This window comes from Momordica charantia (assembly GCF_013281855.1).
Source record: "Momordica charantia cultivar OHB3-1 chromosome 10 unlocalized genomic scaffold, Mcharantia_2.0 BLBB01000010.1, whole genome shotgun sequence".
Lineage (NCBI taxonomy): Eukaryota > Viridiplantae > Streptophyta > Magnoliopsida > Cucurbitales > Cucurbitaceae > Momordica > Momordica charantia.
In genome coordinates this window covers 20575102-20593725 of record NW_028275158.1, presented here as the reverse complement: position 1 = coordinate 20593725, position 18624 = coordinate 20575102, and the positions used below count along the sequence as shown (strand labels likewise).

Genomic DNA, 18624 nt, shown 5'->3' with positions numbered 1-18624 from the left:
AAGCCCCGTCCACATAAATCTTATATATATGCCCTAAATCACAAAAATTTGAAGACCGAAATTGAAAATTTGAAAGAACAACGACATAAATAGAGAATAAGCATAGAAGTTGAAGTATATAACAACCAAAATAGAATTTAAAATAAATTAATTTTGTAGTATTTAGAAAGACATATTTGTTGGTTATGAACCAAAAATGTGTGCTGAAGGGTCCAATCATTAAAGGTGCGTAGGAAATTGTCTTTTCGAATTCTTTGGAGCAAAAAAGTTTTTTTAATAAAAAAAAATGGTGGAAGTTGACATAGATATTTGTGGATAAATTTTATAAAAATATTTAAATTATCAAATAAATATTCAATTATTTTTAAATAAGTGAAAAGTTCTTCTCGTTAATATTAATATTGTGCCTACATTGGTGGATATTTTGTTGATATTTTTTTACATCTATCAATTTTTTTTGCACCGAAGTAAAAATGTCGATTCATTTTCGTGTCATCTGGGGGTGGAAACTAGCTCTTTGAAAAGGCTGTGTATAATTTAAGAGGGAGATTTCAAAATCTTAAGTTGCGTAAACCATAAGATTAGTAAAACCTATAAATTCGGAAGAAATAAAACTCGCATACTCCAAACAATACATAAGGATATTGTGTTCATAATTTTAATGAATCTAAATTTATATAATACATGTTTGGATGGTGGCTAGAAAGAATCCTAGAAACTTTAGTTCATAAATTTGTAACAGGTAAAAATAAATATGTAGCATGAAAGGTAAGTCTCTTCCGTACATCTAAGTTTGAAAGAGAGAAATAATCCAAGGTACAAAACATAAGCTTGACTTTTTAACTTTAACTCGCTCTAAGAATTTAAATATCGAACATAAAAACACAATTCTCAAAGAATACAGCCGAACAGAACCGAATCGAAATATTCTCATATGATTCGACAGAGGGAAGAATCGTACGTACAAAACGCTGTAAGAGTTTAGGCCTTAGGGTACAAAATGTCATCAATTCCATGGGGCATGTTCAGTACTTGAACATTGGCATCCTGCACCAGTCCTTTATGCATATGCAGATTGCAGATGCAGATCACCTAATTCTAAGAGAGGGGAATTCAAATATATAATGACAATCCGTTCCATGGCGGTGTGTAAGCAGGCATGTATACACCTCAACTAGTCTACGAGTGTATAGGCTGGTTTGTGAACACTCAACTAATTTCATTAGACAACTACATAAATTTACCACATGTGTTGGTTGCTAAAGTAAAAGTAGTTGGTCATTACTGTTTGAACTCATTCTCGCTACGAGATTTTTTTTTTTTATCAGAAACAAAGAATTCGTTAACTATAAAAAAGGGAGACAACCTAAGGGCAGAGGGTCAAGAAGACCCTCCCATCAAAACTAAACAATGACAGCCTTCCAATTCCTAACTACCATGTGTAGGCTATAATTACAAAAGGATTTCTTGTGATTTACTTTACTTATGGGCTTTCCGAGAACTTTTAGAAGGCTTGAAAAACCTTGGGGAAGGTGTGGCCCCTATGTTTCATGCCTCTTTTCGGGTGTCGATTTCCATGTAACTATTATTCAACAACTACAGTCTTTTTTGTAATCTATTTATTGTTTCCTTTGAACAAACTTCTTTTCCGTATAATCCGTTTGTATTCTTTCAATTGTAAGGTTGTGTCAGAATAAAATTCTTAACCCATCATTAAGAAAAATATATATATAACAGAGAAAGGAACTCAATAGTCTTAACAAGCTGAAACAATAAGCTAGAATTTGACAGTTAGACATGTTTTCTATTGGGAAGTCATGGAACGTAAGAGTACAATAGTATCTCAAGTTAAGAACTCACACAACCCCGAAATGCTCTCTCAGCAAACATTCAAAATAATAGACAAGAAAATATGGAACATTTCAGCTATTCAACACCCATCAAATCTCCTGAGTCGCGAAAATGGAGTTAAAGAAATCTATTCATTTATTTATAACTGGCAATTTAGTTGGAAACAAATCCAGGTAGAGCCGTAGAGGTATAGGTTGTATACTCAATGAATTGAATTCAGTGCATAAATTATACCAACAATAGTATGTTGATTGAAAAACCAAAAGAGTGGAAGAAGATTTCACATACTTTAAATGGGCGCATCCTTTTCCCCTTAAAAAACAACGGTCCTGCTTTCCTCGTATGGCAAAACGCGCAGTTCACAGTATGATTTAATTGCCCTTGTTAGGCATTGTTTTTCTAGGTTCTCTGACTTCTGTACAAAACTCTGCAAATTATCTTTGTGGGAAACCCTCTCAACCTGCCAAGTTTGAACACAAACATTGTGGTTATATAAAGGAAAAGAAAAAAGCAATCTAACATGCTTGCTAGGAGCAGTTATATCACCATAAACAATCCATGAACTTCCTTTTGTTAGGATCTAAACAGATAATCATATATTAAAAAAAAATACCTAGCTGTATTTTAACAGTTCACAAGAAAAATAAGCCACGTTTGCATCGAAACAATCTAAAAGATACCATCTGTTCAATGATTGGTCCTGCATCAAGTTCTTCAGTCACAAAATGGGTCGTAGCACCAATTAACTTCACACCAGCATTAAAAGCCTGTCAATGTAATCTAACAAATTAAACATGCATGGGGCAATGGCTTCTGTAACTTGTAAAACAGGCAATAACCGAACCTGTTTTGAAGGATTACTGCCCTTGAATGAAGGCAGAAGACCATGATGGATGTTAATTACATCATTCCCATAGCTTCTCAAGAAATTACCAGATAATACCTGTAGGAAAAAATTGAATTTTCCAGGATCAGATATTGAATTGCACAATCAATCAGTTAAAAACAAGTAACAACACTAAGTAATAAAGAACCTTAGTGTTTTGTGTTATAAGGATTTTAATTTCCTTGGATTGAAATCATTTTTATTTTCAGGTTTTAGCATTTGTGATTTAGGGGTTTTCAAAACCATAAGGTTCTTAGATACAATTGGCTAGGTTTCTTTATCACTAAGAAACTGCATCAGTTTCCTTTTCAACATCCATTAACTTTATCCATTTCTGTCTTTAATGAAAAATATTACTATATGTATGATAATGATTTGGAACTACATAATTATCAACAATCTTCTTATAAAAATTATGCTGCTAAGGTAGTAGTCAGAAGTAATATGATCTAATTTACCTGCATGTACCTGGCAAGTACTAAAACATCAGTATTCTTCACCAATTCCAATATCTCTCCTTCTCTTTTATTATCATCGTATGTGTGCAAATAATGATAGGCAATACCGTGCCTTTCAAGAAAGCGCATCACATGGGTGTTGGGGGCCCTATCATGATTACTGAAACAAATGGATTGATAAGGAAGGTCACAGCACTTTGAAACGGATTAAAAGAAGTAATTTCAGAAAATTTACCTTACAACACAAGTTATTTCCACTGGAAGTTTCCCTCCTTGCCATTGATGTAATAAGTCAACCAGACAATGATCCTTCAATGGGAAAAGAAAATTTAATCCCAAATAGCCATGCAAAACAAGAAGGCTTATGACATAAAAGTGACAAGTATACCTGTTTAGAAGCAAGAATTGCAATTTTATATTTGGGGTCAAGATTTGGTACACGGACAACAGATTTCCAAGCATTAAACATTTTCGAGATCTTACGGAAGTCTTCATCCATTTCTATCCTCGGCCATTTAGAAGGATCAAAAAGAAACTGACTGCACATGAAACGAAAGTCAATTACAGGTTCCAAGTTTCAATGTCAAGCTCGGCAAAGTGCACTAGATAAATCCAAATTGCTTCCTTAATGATATAAAGAACAACCTGATATTCATCACAACCGAGTTAACTAATCATAAACCAAACGTTGTACTGATTTATTCCTGACAAAAAGAGGTGCACGGCATCATAACTAATTCCACAAGGGATTCATGAACAATCAGAATACTTCTTGATTTCAAGTCACAAATGCAAGTTTTGAATAACATTCTTGAACACAAGACTAAAGACGTTCTCTTATCAACTACTTTCGATACTCTTCCTTGAAACCCAAAAAGTAGCAGTAATAATCCTCAAAACCCTAGCCACTAATGCTAGTCTTTGGTAACTGCTGTTTCTGGATAGGAAAGGAAGAATTTAGGAATTTTTTCACACAAGTTTTTAAAAAAAATTAAAAATAAAAAAGAACTTTGAGAGTATAAAGTATGCATGAACTTCAACTGTTCCCAGAGAGAAGAAACCAAAGTAAAATCATAATGTTCCTCAAATTCAAGTTACCAATGCAAGTCTTCAATTACATTCCCAGAAAGGAGAAATTTAAGTACGATTATAATCTTGGAAGTTGCTGGTGCAAGCCTTGAGCAACAGAGTTGAACACAGATAAAAAATTTCACTCTTGAAAATTCCAACCACTCCTGATAGAATATAAGAAACATCTCTGGAAAGGACACGACTTCGAGAGGTACAAGAAGAAATCTAATAGAAAATGAAATATGGATGGGGACATATTTCCGTCCATATTTCTTGACTGACCGCACAATGATGGAACAGTTTACTTAACAATCAAACGAAGAAGTCATACATGAACCTGCCATAATTATTATCCTCCATCTGTATCCATGTTTCATAGGTACGCCAAACACAATAAAGAACTTTTACTCGGAATGCAAAATTTGTGGAATAGATTGACTTAGCCTTGTATGCAATTGCATGAGTTAGAATGCGAAATTGAGGTGCTAAAAGAAGCCGGGCAGTAAGTCTGTAACTTTGCAAACGAAAATACAATAACAGACTCCTCTTTACTCAGTATACAGAACAAAATATGAATCCCTTTGATAGGTTCTGGATGAATCACTTTTTCTTTTTGTGGGAGAATTGAATATATTCCCCAAAGACCCCTCAATAAGCAGAGATATTATTTAATATGGTCGCCGCAGCATGACTTGTATGGTTAAAATTAATTTTTCATTTTCTTGGAATATCATACTCTAAAGGAACGATAGGATCTTCTTCAACAAAGAAAACCTGTGGGGACAATTTCTAGATAGTGTCTCCTTGCGGTCTACTGACTACTACTTGGTGTAAACTTGTCTTTCCTTTCAACATAATACTCTATTTGTCAATTGGGTGATTATTTTATTCAAAATTACCTTCTGGAATAGAAGACGTTCTTGTTTTCAGGTACAAAAATATCTGCGGTTAATATGTTTCCCCCTCTGGAAGCTATACACTCCGATAGCTTAGCAACGATTCCCACGGCATCCTATCACAAAACAAATTCAATTTTCCCTTCGACTTCATATCAGAAATTAGAAATCTCAAATCAAACGGAACTTGGAGCGGAAGCAGTGTAATTTAATCGGCAATGAACCAAAAAACAATAAAAATAAACGCAAGTGGAACTATGCAGGATGAATGAGGCGGAGAGAGATTGAACAGAGAGACGGGAACTTACAGGACATTGGAAGACATGGATTCCATGGGCGAAAGAGGAAGTGATCGGAAAATCCAAGGGCTCGCCAGGAGAATCCAAAGAATATAAGGACCTGTTTGCAAACCTAACAACTTGAGGGAATCTGGACGAAACTCTGCGAATGAGGGCCATCTCTCTCTCTCTCTCTCTCTCTCTCTCTCTCTCTCTCTCTCTCTCTCTCTTCTCTCCCTCCCTCTCTCCCCTGCAACGTCCCAATCCCCTCCAAACTCGCGAACCTTCCGAGCTCCACAGGGTTCAGGATTCATGACGCACAAACGACTCCGCTGCGAGAACAGCAACTGAAATCCGATCTAGGAGTTCAAAAAATAAAATCACCCTCCATAAATTCACAACAAAAAGAAAGAGAGAGAGAGAGAGAGAGAAGAACAGTACTAGAAGAATGGATTCTCGTCCCGCTATCTCCCTCCATGCACTGATGAAAAAACCGAGCCCGTTTGATCTCAATTGTTGGCCTGTTTTCGCAGAAATGTCTGCTTCAAACAGAACCTGGCCTTGGCCTCAATGCCACAAACGGACGAGAGAGAGAGAGAGGGCATTCCAATTGGCAATTGCATTAAAGGAGGAAGCCAATGAGAAGTATAAGAACAGACGCCGGTACCTGGTTAGGGTTCCGGCAAATCAACGGTCAGAATGAGATGACAGAGAAGACAGATAGGGGGGCGAGAAATGTGTGGAGGAACTTTTTTTTCCTTTTTTTTTTCCTTAATTTTTTTTTTTTGTCCTGATTTAATGGTTTAAAACGCTTGTTTTTTAGAAAAATAGATTTCGTGATTATCATGCTAGCCGATTTCGAACTCACGCTCAGTTGCCATGAAATATAATGTAATAAAAAATTTTGGATTTTATAAAATTATAAAGTAAATTGCCTATTCCGTTGTATCATATTTTAATTTAATTTTGAGGAAATTAATAAATTAAAATTTAAAATCTATATAGGTACGTTGTTTTTTTTTTCGTTTGTATCATTCAAACAAAAAGTTTTAATTATATTTATTTCAAATCTTACTCGTTTCTAAATTTAAATCATAGAATTTAAAATTTATTTCTTTTATCTTTTCCATTCCAAACAAAAATTTTATGTGATTTATTAACAGCCACGTAAAAATTCTGTGATGCAGCCAAAGGACTTCTTTTTTTTAATAATGTAAAAAAAAAACAAAAAACAAAAATAAATGAGTTTGAAGCTATTTGCAGATGTAGGGTAGGATTTAGAGAATTCACCAATCTCGTGTCTATCGAACAGTGAGTTTCGTCTGATGTGGCTTTAACGGCACACAGTTGGAGTCACATGTGTTGTAAGAAACCATGTGCATTGCACACGATTTCACCAAACTCGTGTACAATGTACACAATTTCAACTCAGTCGTCGTCGCATTATCATTTGTTGTCATCACTGCCTCCACCAGCTGTCGTCGAAGGTGATCTCATTCCTCCCTTTTTTTGTTTTAGTTAGATTTTATTACAATTCTTACCTTTGTAGTTCATTCAGTCATCGCATCAAGTTCAATTCATCCACCGAATTCATTACCACAGTCATCACCTATTGAGGTAACACAATAAGATATGAATGATATAATTCATCGTCCATCATCATATATTGTTATGCCTCAACCTCGTCGTGGAGCTCAGAGAAGATGGTCATTACATGAGTTTTTATTGATATTCTATAATATTTCAGTTTATTTACATTTAAATCAACTTGTGAACTGAACTTTTATTAATGGATTTGAAATTAGTTTATTGTTTAAGTTAATTTTTGTTATAATGTACTACGTGAATTTAGTATATTGAACTTTTATTAATCAACTTGTATATATTAATTTAGTTCACAATTTGGCCAGCAACAAAAGAATAAGAAAAAATTTCAAAAATTTTTGCACAAAAAAGAAAAGAAATCAAGACAAATCGCACTTGGTATTTAATTTAGAAGGAAAAATATGTGTGTACATATATATATATTCTTCTAGAAACTCGTGTACACGATTTATTAATTCAATTGACCCTCCTCCCACTACATCGGACACGTGTAACTCGTAGTTGTTCACGAGTTTTGACATTGACCATAACCACCCCTATTTTATCAATAGTTTTAGAATGTACCCTATTTTGAATTTATATTATTTTATTTACATTTTTTAAAATTTTAGTTTGTAATCTACCTTAAATTTGTAATTTATTTTTTAAATTATATTATTTATGAAATTAGCCCACAACCAAACCACATCTTCAAATATTTCATTGCTATTAATTCTTACCTTTTTTTTGTTAAATACTATTAATTCTTACCTATAAATTATGGGCAGTTTGTTTTTTGAAAATGCAGATGTCCGCATCTTTAGATGCCTGGAATTTTAGATACCCGGAATTTTAGATGTCCAACATCATATTTGTTTTGTAGGAAAATATATAAAGATGTCTGAGAATATCTGGATAACCACGTTTGTTTTGCAAGATTTATTCATCGAAATATTCTAAACTTATATAATGTTCCAAAAACGCCCTTACAAATATTCATATACTTTATACATTAATATAATATAATTACATTTATATAATTCATTTTCTTAAAATTAATTTAATATTTTAGATTTTTTATATTAATTTCGTATATGTATTAATTTTTGTATTTTATTAGGTAGAATTCATAATAATATAAGACTTTTTTAAAAGTAATTAATATTGAATATAAATTTCATTTTCAACTTTAATATTTTTAAAAAAATACAATTATATAATTAATGTTATATAAGGTAAAATTTATTTATTATGTTATCAAATTTTATTCTTTTAAAAAGGAAAATATCCAAAGTAAGTTGATCATTAAAAAAATGTTGTTGTATTTAAGATAATAGATATTATTCATAATAATTCATTCCAAATATTAAAAGTAAATAGAGATATTATATAATTTAATTGAAGTTTATTTTACATGCACATGTAATACATAAATATACTTAATTGCTTATTAGTCAATGAGTTATATTAATTTATTTAAACTATAAAATTACAAATAAAACCAAAGAAATTTGATCGAGAAAATATATGAAAAAGTAACAAAGGGATAAAAATATCAACAAATGATGTCTTCGACGTGGAATCATGGAAACCCATGTTACAGAAAAACATTAAATATTTTCATAAATTATTTTAAATCAATAAATAATTAAACAAAAATAAAGGACCACTGCTCTTATTCTAAAAATATATACTTACATATTCTATAATTTTGTCTTTGTGCGCTGAATTTTATTCATGTAATCCTTATACTTCTAAAACATTTATTTTGATCCGTACAATTTTAGTTTTTGTTCTTTCTTTTTTTCATTTTATCCCTACACTTTCAAAATACTTCTAAAACATTTATTTTGATCCCTATACTTTTAGTTTTAAAACGTTTACTTTGATTCCTACTTTTAGTTTTTGTACCTTCTACAAAATTTAGTCAATTAAATGTTATGTTAAATAGATAAAAATAAAATTGAAGAGACCAAAATAATAATTTTTTAATTTAAAATTACTAATATTATAACAAACAATATTAAAACAAAGAAAGTTGAAAGTACAACGAGAACTAAAATATTCTTTGTTCATAATATAGTGAAATTAAACAATCTCTCGTCAAAGAACTGAAACCCATTTTAACTGGACCATCGACTATAAAGTGGAAATTAAAATTTCTGAGTGTCAGAAAATGGAAAAAGAAAAATGGCAACCCCAATAATGAAAAATTCATTAGAACAAAGATCTGAGACGATAAAGAGCATCAAAAGAAATAGAGAATGAAGATTTTTCATTCGTATTATTATTAAAATCAATGACAACTGACAAGCAAAGCAAATACAGAAGAAGCTCGAAAACAACGTACAAGCCTCTCTATAACAGTGTCATCCCCACCAGACGCCACACAACAATGGCATCTCATTCATGTATAATGCCTGTACTCTTTATCACTTAAACCCAATACAGAAACCAATTTGCAACTTTCAGACACCATCTCCTGACCGGCCTCGTACCACCGCTTGACCGGAGCAGGGGGGTGCTTTGAACCCGTGGCAAGGCACATCTCCAGGGGCTGCTGCGTTCTCTGGGTGCCTTGATTCTTTGTGATAGCTTCCAGCACTACTACCTGTGTTTGCTGTAGCTACTGCGCTCGCTCTCCCGCACTCTTGTTGAACCTCTAGGGTGCCTTGATTCCTCCTGATCCCAGTCTGCTGGTGGAGGTGGCGATGGCTCATACCGAGATGGTTTTCTCTTGAAATGCCGGTCGTCGTCACTCGACTCGCAGTCAACAGATGCAGCACTACTCCTCCCGCGACTGCTTGTGACCGACGTTGCAACTGTCTTCGCCTTGTAGTCATCGTAGTATCCATTGGATGATGCCTTGTGGTGCACTGCTGATGCACCAGAGTCACTTGGTGGTGCTTCCTTTGACGAGTGCAATTTCCGTTTCTTTGTCTCCCCCTCTGGGAAGCTGATACGAGAGAACACGCTCATCTTTTGCTTGCGGTCTGCAGCTGCGCTGATTGAATTTGTGGCTGCGGATTTAGCCGACACTTCAGAGGCTGCTCGGGACTCTGAATGTTGACGATGATGGCGATGGTGGCCATGATCATAGTGATCGTTATTGTTGTCCTTGTCAATATCATGATCATGGTGCTCCGACTTCCTTTTACGTGGCGGCGGGCAAGGTGGTCCAGCATTCCTAGCAATGTCTGGGGAGCTCTCAGATCGGCGACGGTTCTGGTTGTGTTCAGCAGCTGAAGTTTGGGGTGCAAATTTCTGCACGTAATAAGGAGAGAGGGTCAGACAATCGATCTGAGAGGGTTCAAATTTGTGTATTTCTCTTATCCATAAAGAAAACAGAACGGTATAAATTGATTCACTATAATATCTGCTTACAATCTCAGATTCTAAGAAAATTTTTTGTAACTACAGCCCTTTTTTTTATTATGCAAAATTGGAAATCAGTGATTGTATAGTCTCTTGGAGAGGGTAATTCTCTGCCCTCTGCCTTTAGGTTGTATTGGCCTCTTTTTTGGGTCTTGTTTCTAATACAATGTCCTTGTTTCTAAAAATAAAAAATAAATAAAAAAAAAAAAATCATGCTCACTTAGGGTAGAGAAAAACTCTAATTACATCCGCCATCATAGAACCTCGTTTATATAGTCAACGAAAGCATAACTCGACTGGTTAGTCCTCTATCAAAAGGTTGGAGAGCGAGGTTGAAAAAGAATTTAATTTTTTATATATGTTTCTCTTCTTGGAACAGATAAAACAAACATGTCAAAAAAAGTTCATTGATTTTTCATCCACGCCCCACATGATAAGGTGAATCAATGTAGCAAATTTTTCTTGCTTTGTTTCTCTTAGGTAAAAATGAAGATTTTCAAGGAGCAAACTAGTCTTTTCTGACCAAATTGTGACACTACCAAAGGAATTCAAACAGAATTAGAAGTTCGATAGAGAGATGAAAATGACATACAGATTTTAATTTCATTGGAGGGACATCACCACTGCTGCTCACTTCCCTTCCAAACTCCCGATCTTTTGAGTTTGGAGGCTCCCGCTCCCTGCTGCTGCAAGATCGTTCAGAACAAAAAATAATAAATTTAGTCATTAAAGAGAGAGGGTAAATAAAAGACCTGATGCGTCACAATATTCACAATGTCAACTCTACCAGTATGTGGGAAAATGCTAATATGGACCAGAATGGTAAAGTTCACATTTCTTGCTTCTCGAAACCGGTTTCCAATCTTATTAAGGAACCAAGTATTTGGCAACTATTTATACATTTTGTTTCACACTTTTCTTAAGAGAGTGAAATTCTTTTTTCTAACAAGAAACAAACTTGTTTCTTTTCATTGATATGAAAAAGAACATAAAATGTTCAAAGATACAAACTCCCAAGGCAGTGAAAAAAGATAAGAACCAATCAACATCCTTTACGTATCTATATAGGAAAGATGAAAGCTCCCCAATTAATATAAGGCACATTAGGAGAATAGTAAGCAAAAATCCAAGAAAATTGTATAGAAATTTTGAAAACAACACAAACAAGTTTCTTAATCCTGTGTCTAAGGTGTTGCAAAACATAAATAAAAATATATGTTTTTTCATACTTGAATCCATGGGTGTTGAACCCATGCAATTATGAGAAAATTGAAACAAGAAATGGGAACGGTACCGAACGGGCCTCATGGGACCCAAAAGACTGAAGTCTCCAGTCTTGCCCACCCCCATTAAATGGAAAAAGGAAAAAATACTCAAACCGAAGCATATCCTGCTATAGGATTTGACTATTTCAATCAAAGACTGTTTTCCTACTTTCTTTTTTTCTTTTTTCCTCTTTTTATAACCATGAGGTTCAAGCCAGCTTGAGACAACCGCCTAAACCTACTGCATTTCGTTGCCAAGATTTTCGTAGGGTTAAATCCTATGTAGATGTAGGTATCCACTATGACTTGAACTCATCCCTTTAAGTAAGACTTAATTACATTGGCTCATATTGACCACTAGACCACTGTGGGTGTGGTTGCAACCAAAGACTTTTATGCATATCTACCCTCCTCATATGCAAGGGTATTAGAGATTTTCTTTTTCCCAACTTTATTTGGCCTTTTAGGTCACAATGTCTACCCAAAAATTTCTCATCCCACCATTGTGTAAATCGTTCATATCAATATTTTCTCAATTGTTTCTTATTTTAAAAAACATAAAAAGTTTACATTCTAGAGTGTTGATAAGTGTGACTAAACACTTGCACCCAAGAGATTAAAAACAAAAATCAAAGAAATATAGCCAATATATTACATCATTCGTTTTTTATAACATTCGTTTAACAACGGAACATAACAGCTCAGCAATTAAACTTAATTAACATATTTTAAACCAACAGGAAGCTAAAAATTTTAATATTTAAAAAGAACAGGAGGCATATTAAAGCTTCATATTACCTTTCAACCCGTCGCTCGCTTTCCTGCTTCCTCCTCATGTTAGCTTTCCGGGCCTCAAATTCCTCACGGCTCATTGCAGGAGGTGCAATATTCATACCCATGCTAAAGTCCGCAAGATCCCTAAAGATGTCCCAAAATTTAAATCTCTTCAGCAATGAGATAAGATGATGAAAAATCTCAACAGTAGTTGTCAATAACGCAGCACAAATATGAAGGACAGAATAGGTAATAAGAAATTGTGCAATAAGTCGAATTCCCACACAAAATAGATCTCATTTCCAATGAGTATTGGAATTACACATGCAGCTAAGCACAACAAATGTAAACTAGATACGATACACAAAATAGTGAGGGAACTAAGGCATAGGAGGGTAGAGTAGTTACAATAGATTTGGTCAAACGAAGAATAGAACTCAGTTAAGATCTTGTTCGGAAATGCTTTTGAGCGTGGTGTTAGAAACACTCTTACACCTGACACTTCAAATGAGAGGGGAGAGAACTCTTCAAAACACTATAGATGACCTACGTTAATTTCATGTGTAGCAACCCATAATAAATTTGAAAAGTGTTTTTAATCAGTCAAAATCACCTTTATGATATTTATTAAAAAAATCCCATAATACACCCGATCCCTGCTCTTATTTTCAAAATTTCTAATCATTCCTTTCCAACCACAAATACCACACAAGAATTCTGCCATTCCTTCAAAATCTCATTAAATATTTGCACATCATATATAAAATATGAAGACATTACCTCTGAGGTGGAGCAACAGGAAACATGTAACTTTGCATACCAAATGGATCCTGAGGCATGACAGGTCCAAATGGCATTTCTAAGGGACCTAGCCCATAACCACCCATATAGGGCAGGGGAGCAGCATATGAAGACATATATCCATCAAAACCAGGTTGCATGCCAGTCCAATATGGATTATATGGCGTTGGGCCACCTATGGGCATCATATAATTCTCCGTTGCAAGATCTTGAGAAGTTTTCCATTGAAAGTCTGAAGAACATCCAAAAACCATAATATCCCAGACATTAGAGCAAATTCAAGCAAGTTCACATCTTAAGAAAAACTTTAAATGCGATAACTTTAGAGATGTTCAAGTAAAAACATCATGGAACATATTTGAATACCGTTTGCAGGCATGCGAACTTTCTTCTTCTTCTTTTTCTTCACTGTATCAAAAAATAAGATAATCATAAGTTTCAATCCATATTATAAAAATATAAAAGAGGCCATCGACATGTCGTATGCTATAGAAACTTCCCTTCCAAATTGCTAAAGAGCACTACATGAAAGAACTTCTCTAAATTACAGTCGTACATAAAAGCCAACACGAGGAGAACACTCAAGACACTTCCTCTCAAAAATTACCTGCCTCACTAGCAGCCATCTTCTGCTGCACTTCTTCATCAACTAATAAAGCGCTCCCTTGTGAAGCTTGTTCCTTCACGCTCATTGACTCATGTGTAGCTTCAGATTCAACTGCTTTCGTGGCTTTCACTTTCTCTAAGGTCTGGGGTCCAGAGGAAATAGCCTTTCCCTCCTCTATCTCCTTTGTCTTCATAGTGTCTTCATTAATTGACAGAATGTTTTTTTCTCCCTTCGAAGCAGCAGATAGCGTTGGGGAAGGAACTTTTGGCTGTGCAATGCGAGCAGATTCCATATCTAAACATGAATAACCAATCAGAACAAGTAGAAATATGGCACAAAGATATCTCAGTCGTGAAAGACCAAAATTAATGCATACCTTGCACCTGAAAGGTACTACCAGCGTTATCAGCACTACTATTACCAGACTCCAGAATGCGATTGATTGTATCCCTGAGCGTCTTATTTGGCAATAGATCGTCTGCAAGAATGTTGGTTGCTCCACAAATGCATGCTGACCTAGAGATAATATGGTCTCTAATACCTGTGATGAATTTTGTACACATTCAACAAAACTAACATTTAGTATATTTTCAGTAATTAACATGGTCAAGAACAACTGAATTCAGGAAACTAAACCAAATACATGAAATAAATGAAGTTCTAAATTCCAAGATGTTATTTAGTAGCAAGAACCACGTGGTAGTAATTATTACAAAATTGTGGTCTTACATTTATCACAGAAGCTCTTAAAGCAGCACTTGCTTGTTAAAACAGCATCTTTCATAACCTCCTTGCACAGAGGACAGTGAAGCTCAGGGGGCAAGTCACCAACTGAACGTGTGGAAGGTAATCCTTCAATCTCCTTCTCAAAAGCGGCCCTGTTTCAGTTCAAAGTAACGAATCAATGGTACAGTTGGAAAAATCATCAATTAAAACTGAAACATAAAAAAGAATATTTTACTCATTCGGCCTCAAGACAGCTACAGCACCACTTGGCAAAGCATATGAGCCATCAGGAGTTGCCATCAGCATAGACTTTGGAATCCCAGTGGGAGGCTTCACTCTTTTTATGTCATAATTTGGATCTCCATTTGTGGGGCAGTGTTGAATAAAGTGCCCTGGATGCAGAAGTTAATGCACATTAGGTCTCCAAAAAAAACTAAAGGAAAATGAAAAAATAAAATAAGTAAGCCAACGAATGTCTTAAATGAGATGATTTAGGGGTACAATAAAAAAAAACATGAACGCACCAGGAACTTTACATCTATGACACACATATCCCTGTGGGGGTGTCTTCCTTTCAAACCCTGCACGACCTCAACAAATGATACAAAGATTAGAGTTGAATGCTGATTTTTTTTCATTTTGCAGTTTAAGCAGGTGGCAGCAATATAGCTTGCCATGAATCATTTAATAAAATATAAATTGGTCAGAGACAAGTCTATACCAAAACCACGTCCTCCCATTCTTCCACCACCACCCCTCCCAAAACCTCTACCAGGACCAAAGCCATCAGAACCTTGACTGCAATCCACAAATGCACCGTGGTAAGCAAAATCAACCATAAATTAATCACAACTAACTTTTGCAATAAGAATAGAATGTAACTCACTGTTGCCAATCTAAAGCCGGGGTATCAATTAAAGCCTTAATCTTGCTGTCCTCTTCAGCTTTATTTGTAGGAGCTGCATCTGGAATTGGATTACTTGGCTGAACTGGAAGCACTTCAGGGATAGCGTACAGATCATTACCAAACTCATCCCACTCGGAATCTTCAGGCTGTCCCATCAAAAAATATGTAACTAACAAGCAATAACATCATATAAAGCAGAAGAACCAAAACAAATTCATAGTATGAAAACTAGCTCACAAATCTCAGGGCTGATGGATCTGCAACTGGGACAGTTGACTTTTCTTGTTCTGTCTCTTCAATTTCAGCTTCCACTTTTGGCCTGCAAAACCAAAAACATCCTAACTAAGTCTTCAAATCATCAAAAGTTATCTTCATTAGAAACCGACTTCACATTTGCATTTCATTGTCCAGCAGTTTTCTGTTGGTTAGGCTTATGTTTACAGGCACTGACTGAATGCTGCTAACTCATGTAACACAGTGAACACTCTACATCTTTCTTTTACACAAAAGGAAAGGACGTTTAAGAAAGATGGTATGATCTGAACTAGAAGAAACCAAACACAAATTAACATCAACTTATAAAAAACCATTTAATTAAAGGTTTAAGATCGTACTCTTGTTTTGTAACAATGGGTAAACGAGGTCTTCCAGGAACACGTCGAATTAAAACTGAGGTGTTCTTTGGGATCAACATTGCTTCATCAAGATATTCTGAAAATTTCAAAGGAGATAACAGAATCTATAAAACTCTAATAAGATATCAATCCAAAAACCAGACCTACAATATGTGATTCTCCAAAGACGATCACAATAACCCCATTATTGATCTTCCATATTAATATGAGCATAATCTCGTAAGCTATCCAACATTGTTCTACTGACAATTACATTAAACCAAATCCCATTCAAATTCAACAGCTCCTTAGTTTTAGAAAAGTCAAATTGACTTAAGTATTTATCCAAGTTAATGCCCTCAATCCTGGAATTTTATACTATAGAAATGAAGATAAATCTCCCCCAAAAATTAGTGGAGGTAATCAGTGATCGCAAGTAGCACACTTCTAGCAGCCCGCAACCCATAATCGTTTCAAATGTTTCTACGAAAATTAGCTAAATTCAATTAGAGCCAAAACCCACCTTCATTAGTCTGGGCGTTGGTGACCACAAGGTCAAAATCAGTGCCCCTTCCCAAGTGCTTCGATTCAAATATTTTTTCTTTCAAAGTACCAACTGAGATGAAAGGACCGTCCATAGGAATTGAATCATAATCTCTTGCACTCTTAAATTTATAATACACCGCCATAGTAATTTTTTTTCAGAAAATAATATATAAAAGCCAAGTGAACAAGCAAGGAATAGAAAGGAAAAAGAAAAAAAAAGTTCGAAGGCCTTTAGAAAAAAGGGCCTTATATTTAACTCGAACAAATGAAACAATACAAAATATCAAACACTTTTCCCTTCAACAAAACCGGGATGGAACAAATCGAACTGCCGAAAAGAGAGCTTCTACGAACTTCGTTCGCTGAAATTCCCCTTATTCTCGTCCAACTAAGTACAATAAATCTTAATAGATTCGGTCGAGAGCCGGAGGACGATAAGAACCTCCTCTCAATTCCAATGCAGTTCCGTAGATCGCAGGAGCAATAGTAGGATCCCCTTGATCGAAGAGCCCGTCGAGATACACAAATTACTCAAGGGAAATAAACAAACCCCTCAAAGCCCCCACCGATGCAAGCACCAAGTCTTCAGCCCGATCAGAAAAAACCCAACAGAGTCAGAAATCTTATCTTCAGAAGAACCGCGACGGCGAGAGATCAGATCCTCAAAGCAGCACCACCCATCAGGGACACACCCTATCTCCGGAAAGCAATCAAGATCCGAGAAACCCACTGGCGGGAGATGAAAAAATATCAAAGATCGGTCGGATTCTTCAACAGCGCGGCCATGAAAATCCCAGAACAGGCACGGAAATCCACGACGGATCCAGGGAGGAATTGGCGGTTGGAAGCGAGCAAGCGCGTCTGAGTTGCGTTAGGGTTGTGAGAAGAAAATTGGGAATTGGAGAAAGAGAAAAAAGAGGCATCGATTTAAGAGAGAGCTGAGAAAAATGGTGAAGGCTCTCCATTTATAGTCCACAAATGGATTGGGTTTTGCTTTTGCCGATAAAAGCCGCGGATTATTTCTTATTGTTATTTAATTTATGAGGTGGATCTTTAATTATTTTGCTATGCTGATCAAAATTAAGCTCAATTTTTATTTTGCTTCTATATGTTTTTTCAGAAGGGAATTACAAAAATAACATATTGTTTATATATATAGTATTACGTTTAAAATTTTACAAAAATAGTATAATTGGAACTTATACAATAGAGTGACCAAAAGTCTTGTGACATTTTTATTAAAAAATAAAAATTAATTATATTTTTATAAATATATATTTATTTTATGTCGTTGAATATAATTTCTCTATATTTGTTTTATTTTCTGGGGTCTATTACAAATTTAGTGCTGAGAATTTAGATATCTAGATTCTGTTTTTCAAATTTAATAAATCAACAAGATATTTATTTGGCTTATTTAAAAAATATATATTGGTTGCATTTTGTGATCTCAAGAGTGGAACTTTAGAAAAGATATTTGATTTCAGATTTTGAATTTAAAATTTTGAAATGTATCATTATATTTAAAGTAACTTTAACACATTGATAAATAAGTTATTTCACGTCATAAACGTATTTTTTTTAATTAAAACATAATATATTTTAAGATAATAATTATATAAAATCTATAACATATTTGTTAATAAATTAATGGCTAATATTTTAGATCAAACTAAATATCTAGGGTGTGTTTGAAAGTAATTTTGGCAGGGTCAAAATCATTTCACAAATTAATAAACTGATTTTAGGAAAGCTTAAAATCATTCTAAATTGAATTTTAACGTATATATGATTTTGGAAAATTAACTATATTTAAATCTATTTTTTCAAAATCAATTATTCTACTATCACCCCCGAAACACACTCATAGTTGGTAGACTCCCATGCAAATAAACATAGCAGCTAACTATGGCTCTTGGCCCACACAACGTCCTAGGTGTGGAGGGATCGAAGCAAGCAACATATAACGTTGAATAGTTTACAAG

General features: G+C 34.6%; 2 protein-coding genes across 7 annotated transcripts; both read right to left on the bottom strand.

Annotated features, from left to right (window-relative positions):
* Positions 1 to 1963: 1963 nt before the first annotated feature.
* Positions 1964 to 6220, bottom strand: LOC111021362 (formyltetrahydrofolate deformylase 2, mitochondrial). Of its 3 annotated transcripts, XM_088117635.1 has the most exons (9): positions 5882 to 6220; positions 5471 to 5799; positions 5166 to 5278; positions 3584 to 3734; positions 3431 to 3504; positions 3196 to 3355; positions 2696 to 2794; positions 2532 to 2618; positions 1964 to 2311 (listed from the first exon to the last, which is right to left on the bottom strand). In XM_088117635.1, the coding sequence occupies exons 2-9, from the start codon at positions 5618 to 5620 to the stop codon at positions 2165 to 2167; spliced, it is 981 nt and encodes a 326-aa protein (XP_087973761.1). In that variant the 5' UTR covers positions 5621 to 5799; positions 5882 to 6220; the 3' UTR covers positions 1964 to 2164. The 3 variants fall into 3 exon arrangements, with proteins under 3 accessions (XP_087973761.1, XP_087973764.1, XP_087973767.1); XM_088117638.1 differs by lacking the exons at positions 5166 to 5278; positions 5882 to 6220 and having other exon boundaries at positions 5471 to 5605; XM_088117641.1 differs by lacking the exons at positions 5166 to 5278; positions 5471 to 5799; positions 5882 to 6220 and adding an exon at positions 3841 to 5140.
* Positions 6221 to 9282: 3062 nt separating this feature from the next.
* Positions 9283 to 17591, bottom strand: LOC111021361 (DWNN domain, a CCHC-type zinc finger). 4 transcript variants are annotated; one of them, XM_022298299.2, is made up of 15 exons: positions 16617 to 17591; positions 16094 to 16190; positions 15717 to 15798; positions 15459 to 15625; positions 15294 to 15370; positions 15097 to 15162; positions 14808 to 14964; positions 14576 to 14724; positions 14223 to 14387; positions 13847 to 14140; positions 13606 to 13647; positions 13219 to 13471; positions 12463 to 12582; positions 10992 to 11082; positions 9283 to 10288 (listed from the first exon to the last, which is right to left on the bottom strand). In XM_022298299.2, exons 1-15 carry the CDS (start codon positions 16780 to 16782, stop codon positions 9632 to 9634), a joined length of 2583 nt encoding a protein of 860 aa, XP_022153991.1. In that variant the 5' UTR covers positions 16783 to 17591; the 3' UTR covers positions 9283 to 9631. The 4 variants fall into 4 exon arrangements, with proteins under 4 accessions (XP_022153991.1, XP_087973759.1, XP_022153990.1 ...); XM_088117633.1 differs by having other exon boundaries at positions 15097 to 15153; XM_022298298.2 differs by having other exon boundaries at positions 10992 to 11085; positions 16617 to 17590.
* Positions 17592 to 18624: the final 1033 nt, after the last annotated feature.

Excerpts from the sequence above, each read along its gene's own strand:
- LOC111021362 (XM_088117635.1), bottom strand. The coding sequence starts at position 5,620 with ATGGCCCTCATTCGCAGAGTTTCGTCCAGATTCCCTCAAGTTGTTAGG. Across the intron at positions 3,505-3,583 it reads CAATTCTTGCTTCTAAACAG|GATCATTGTCTGGTTGACTT; the intron begins GTATACTTGTCA and ends TTCCCATTGAAG. Across the intron at positions 2,312-2,531 it reads GACCAATCATTGAACAGATG|GTTGAGAGGGTTTCCCACAA; the intron begins GTATCTTTTAGA and ends CAAACTTGGCAG.
- LOC111021361 (XM_022298298.2), bottom strand. The coding sequence starts at position 16,782 with ATGGCGGTGTATTATAAATTTAAGAGTGCAAGAGATTATGATTCAATT. Across the intron at positions 15,626-15,716 it reads ATCCATCAGCCCTGAGATTT|CCTGAAGATTCCGAGTGGGA; the intron begins GTGAGCTAGTTT and ends TTGATGGGACAG. Across the intron at positions 15,371-15,458 it reads CCGGCTTTAGATTGGCAACA|TCAAGGTTCTGATGGCTTTG; the intron begins GTGAGTTACATT and ends TGTGGATTGCAG.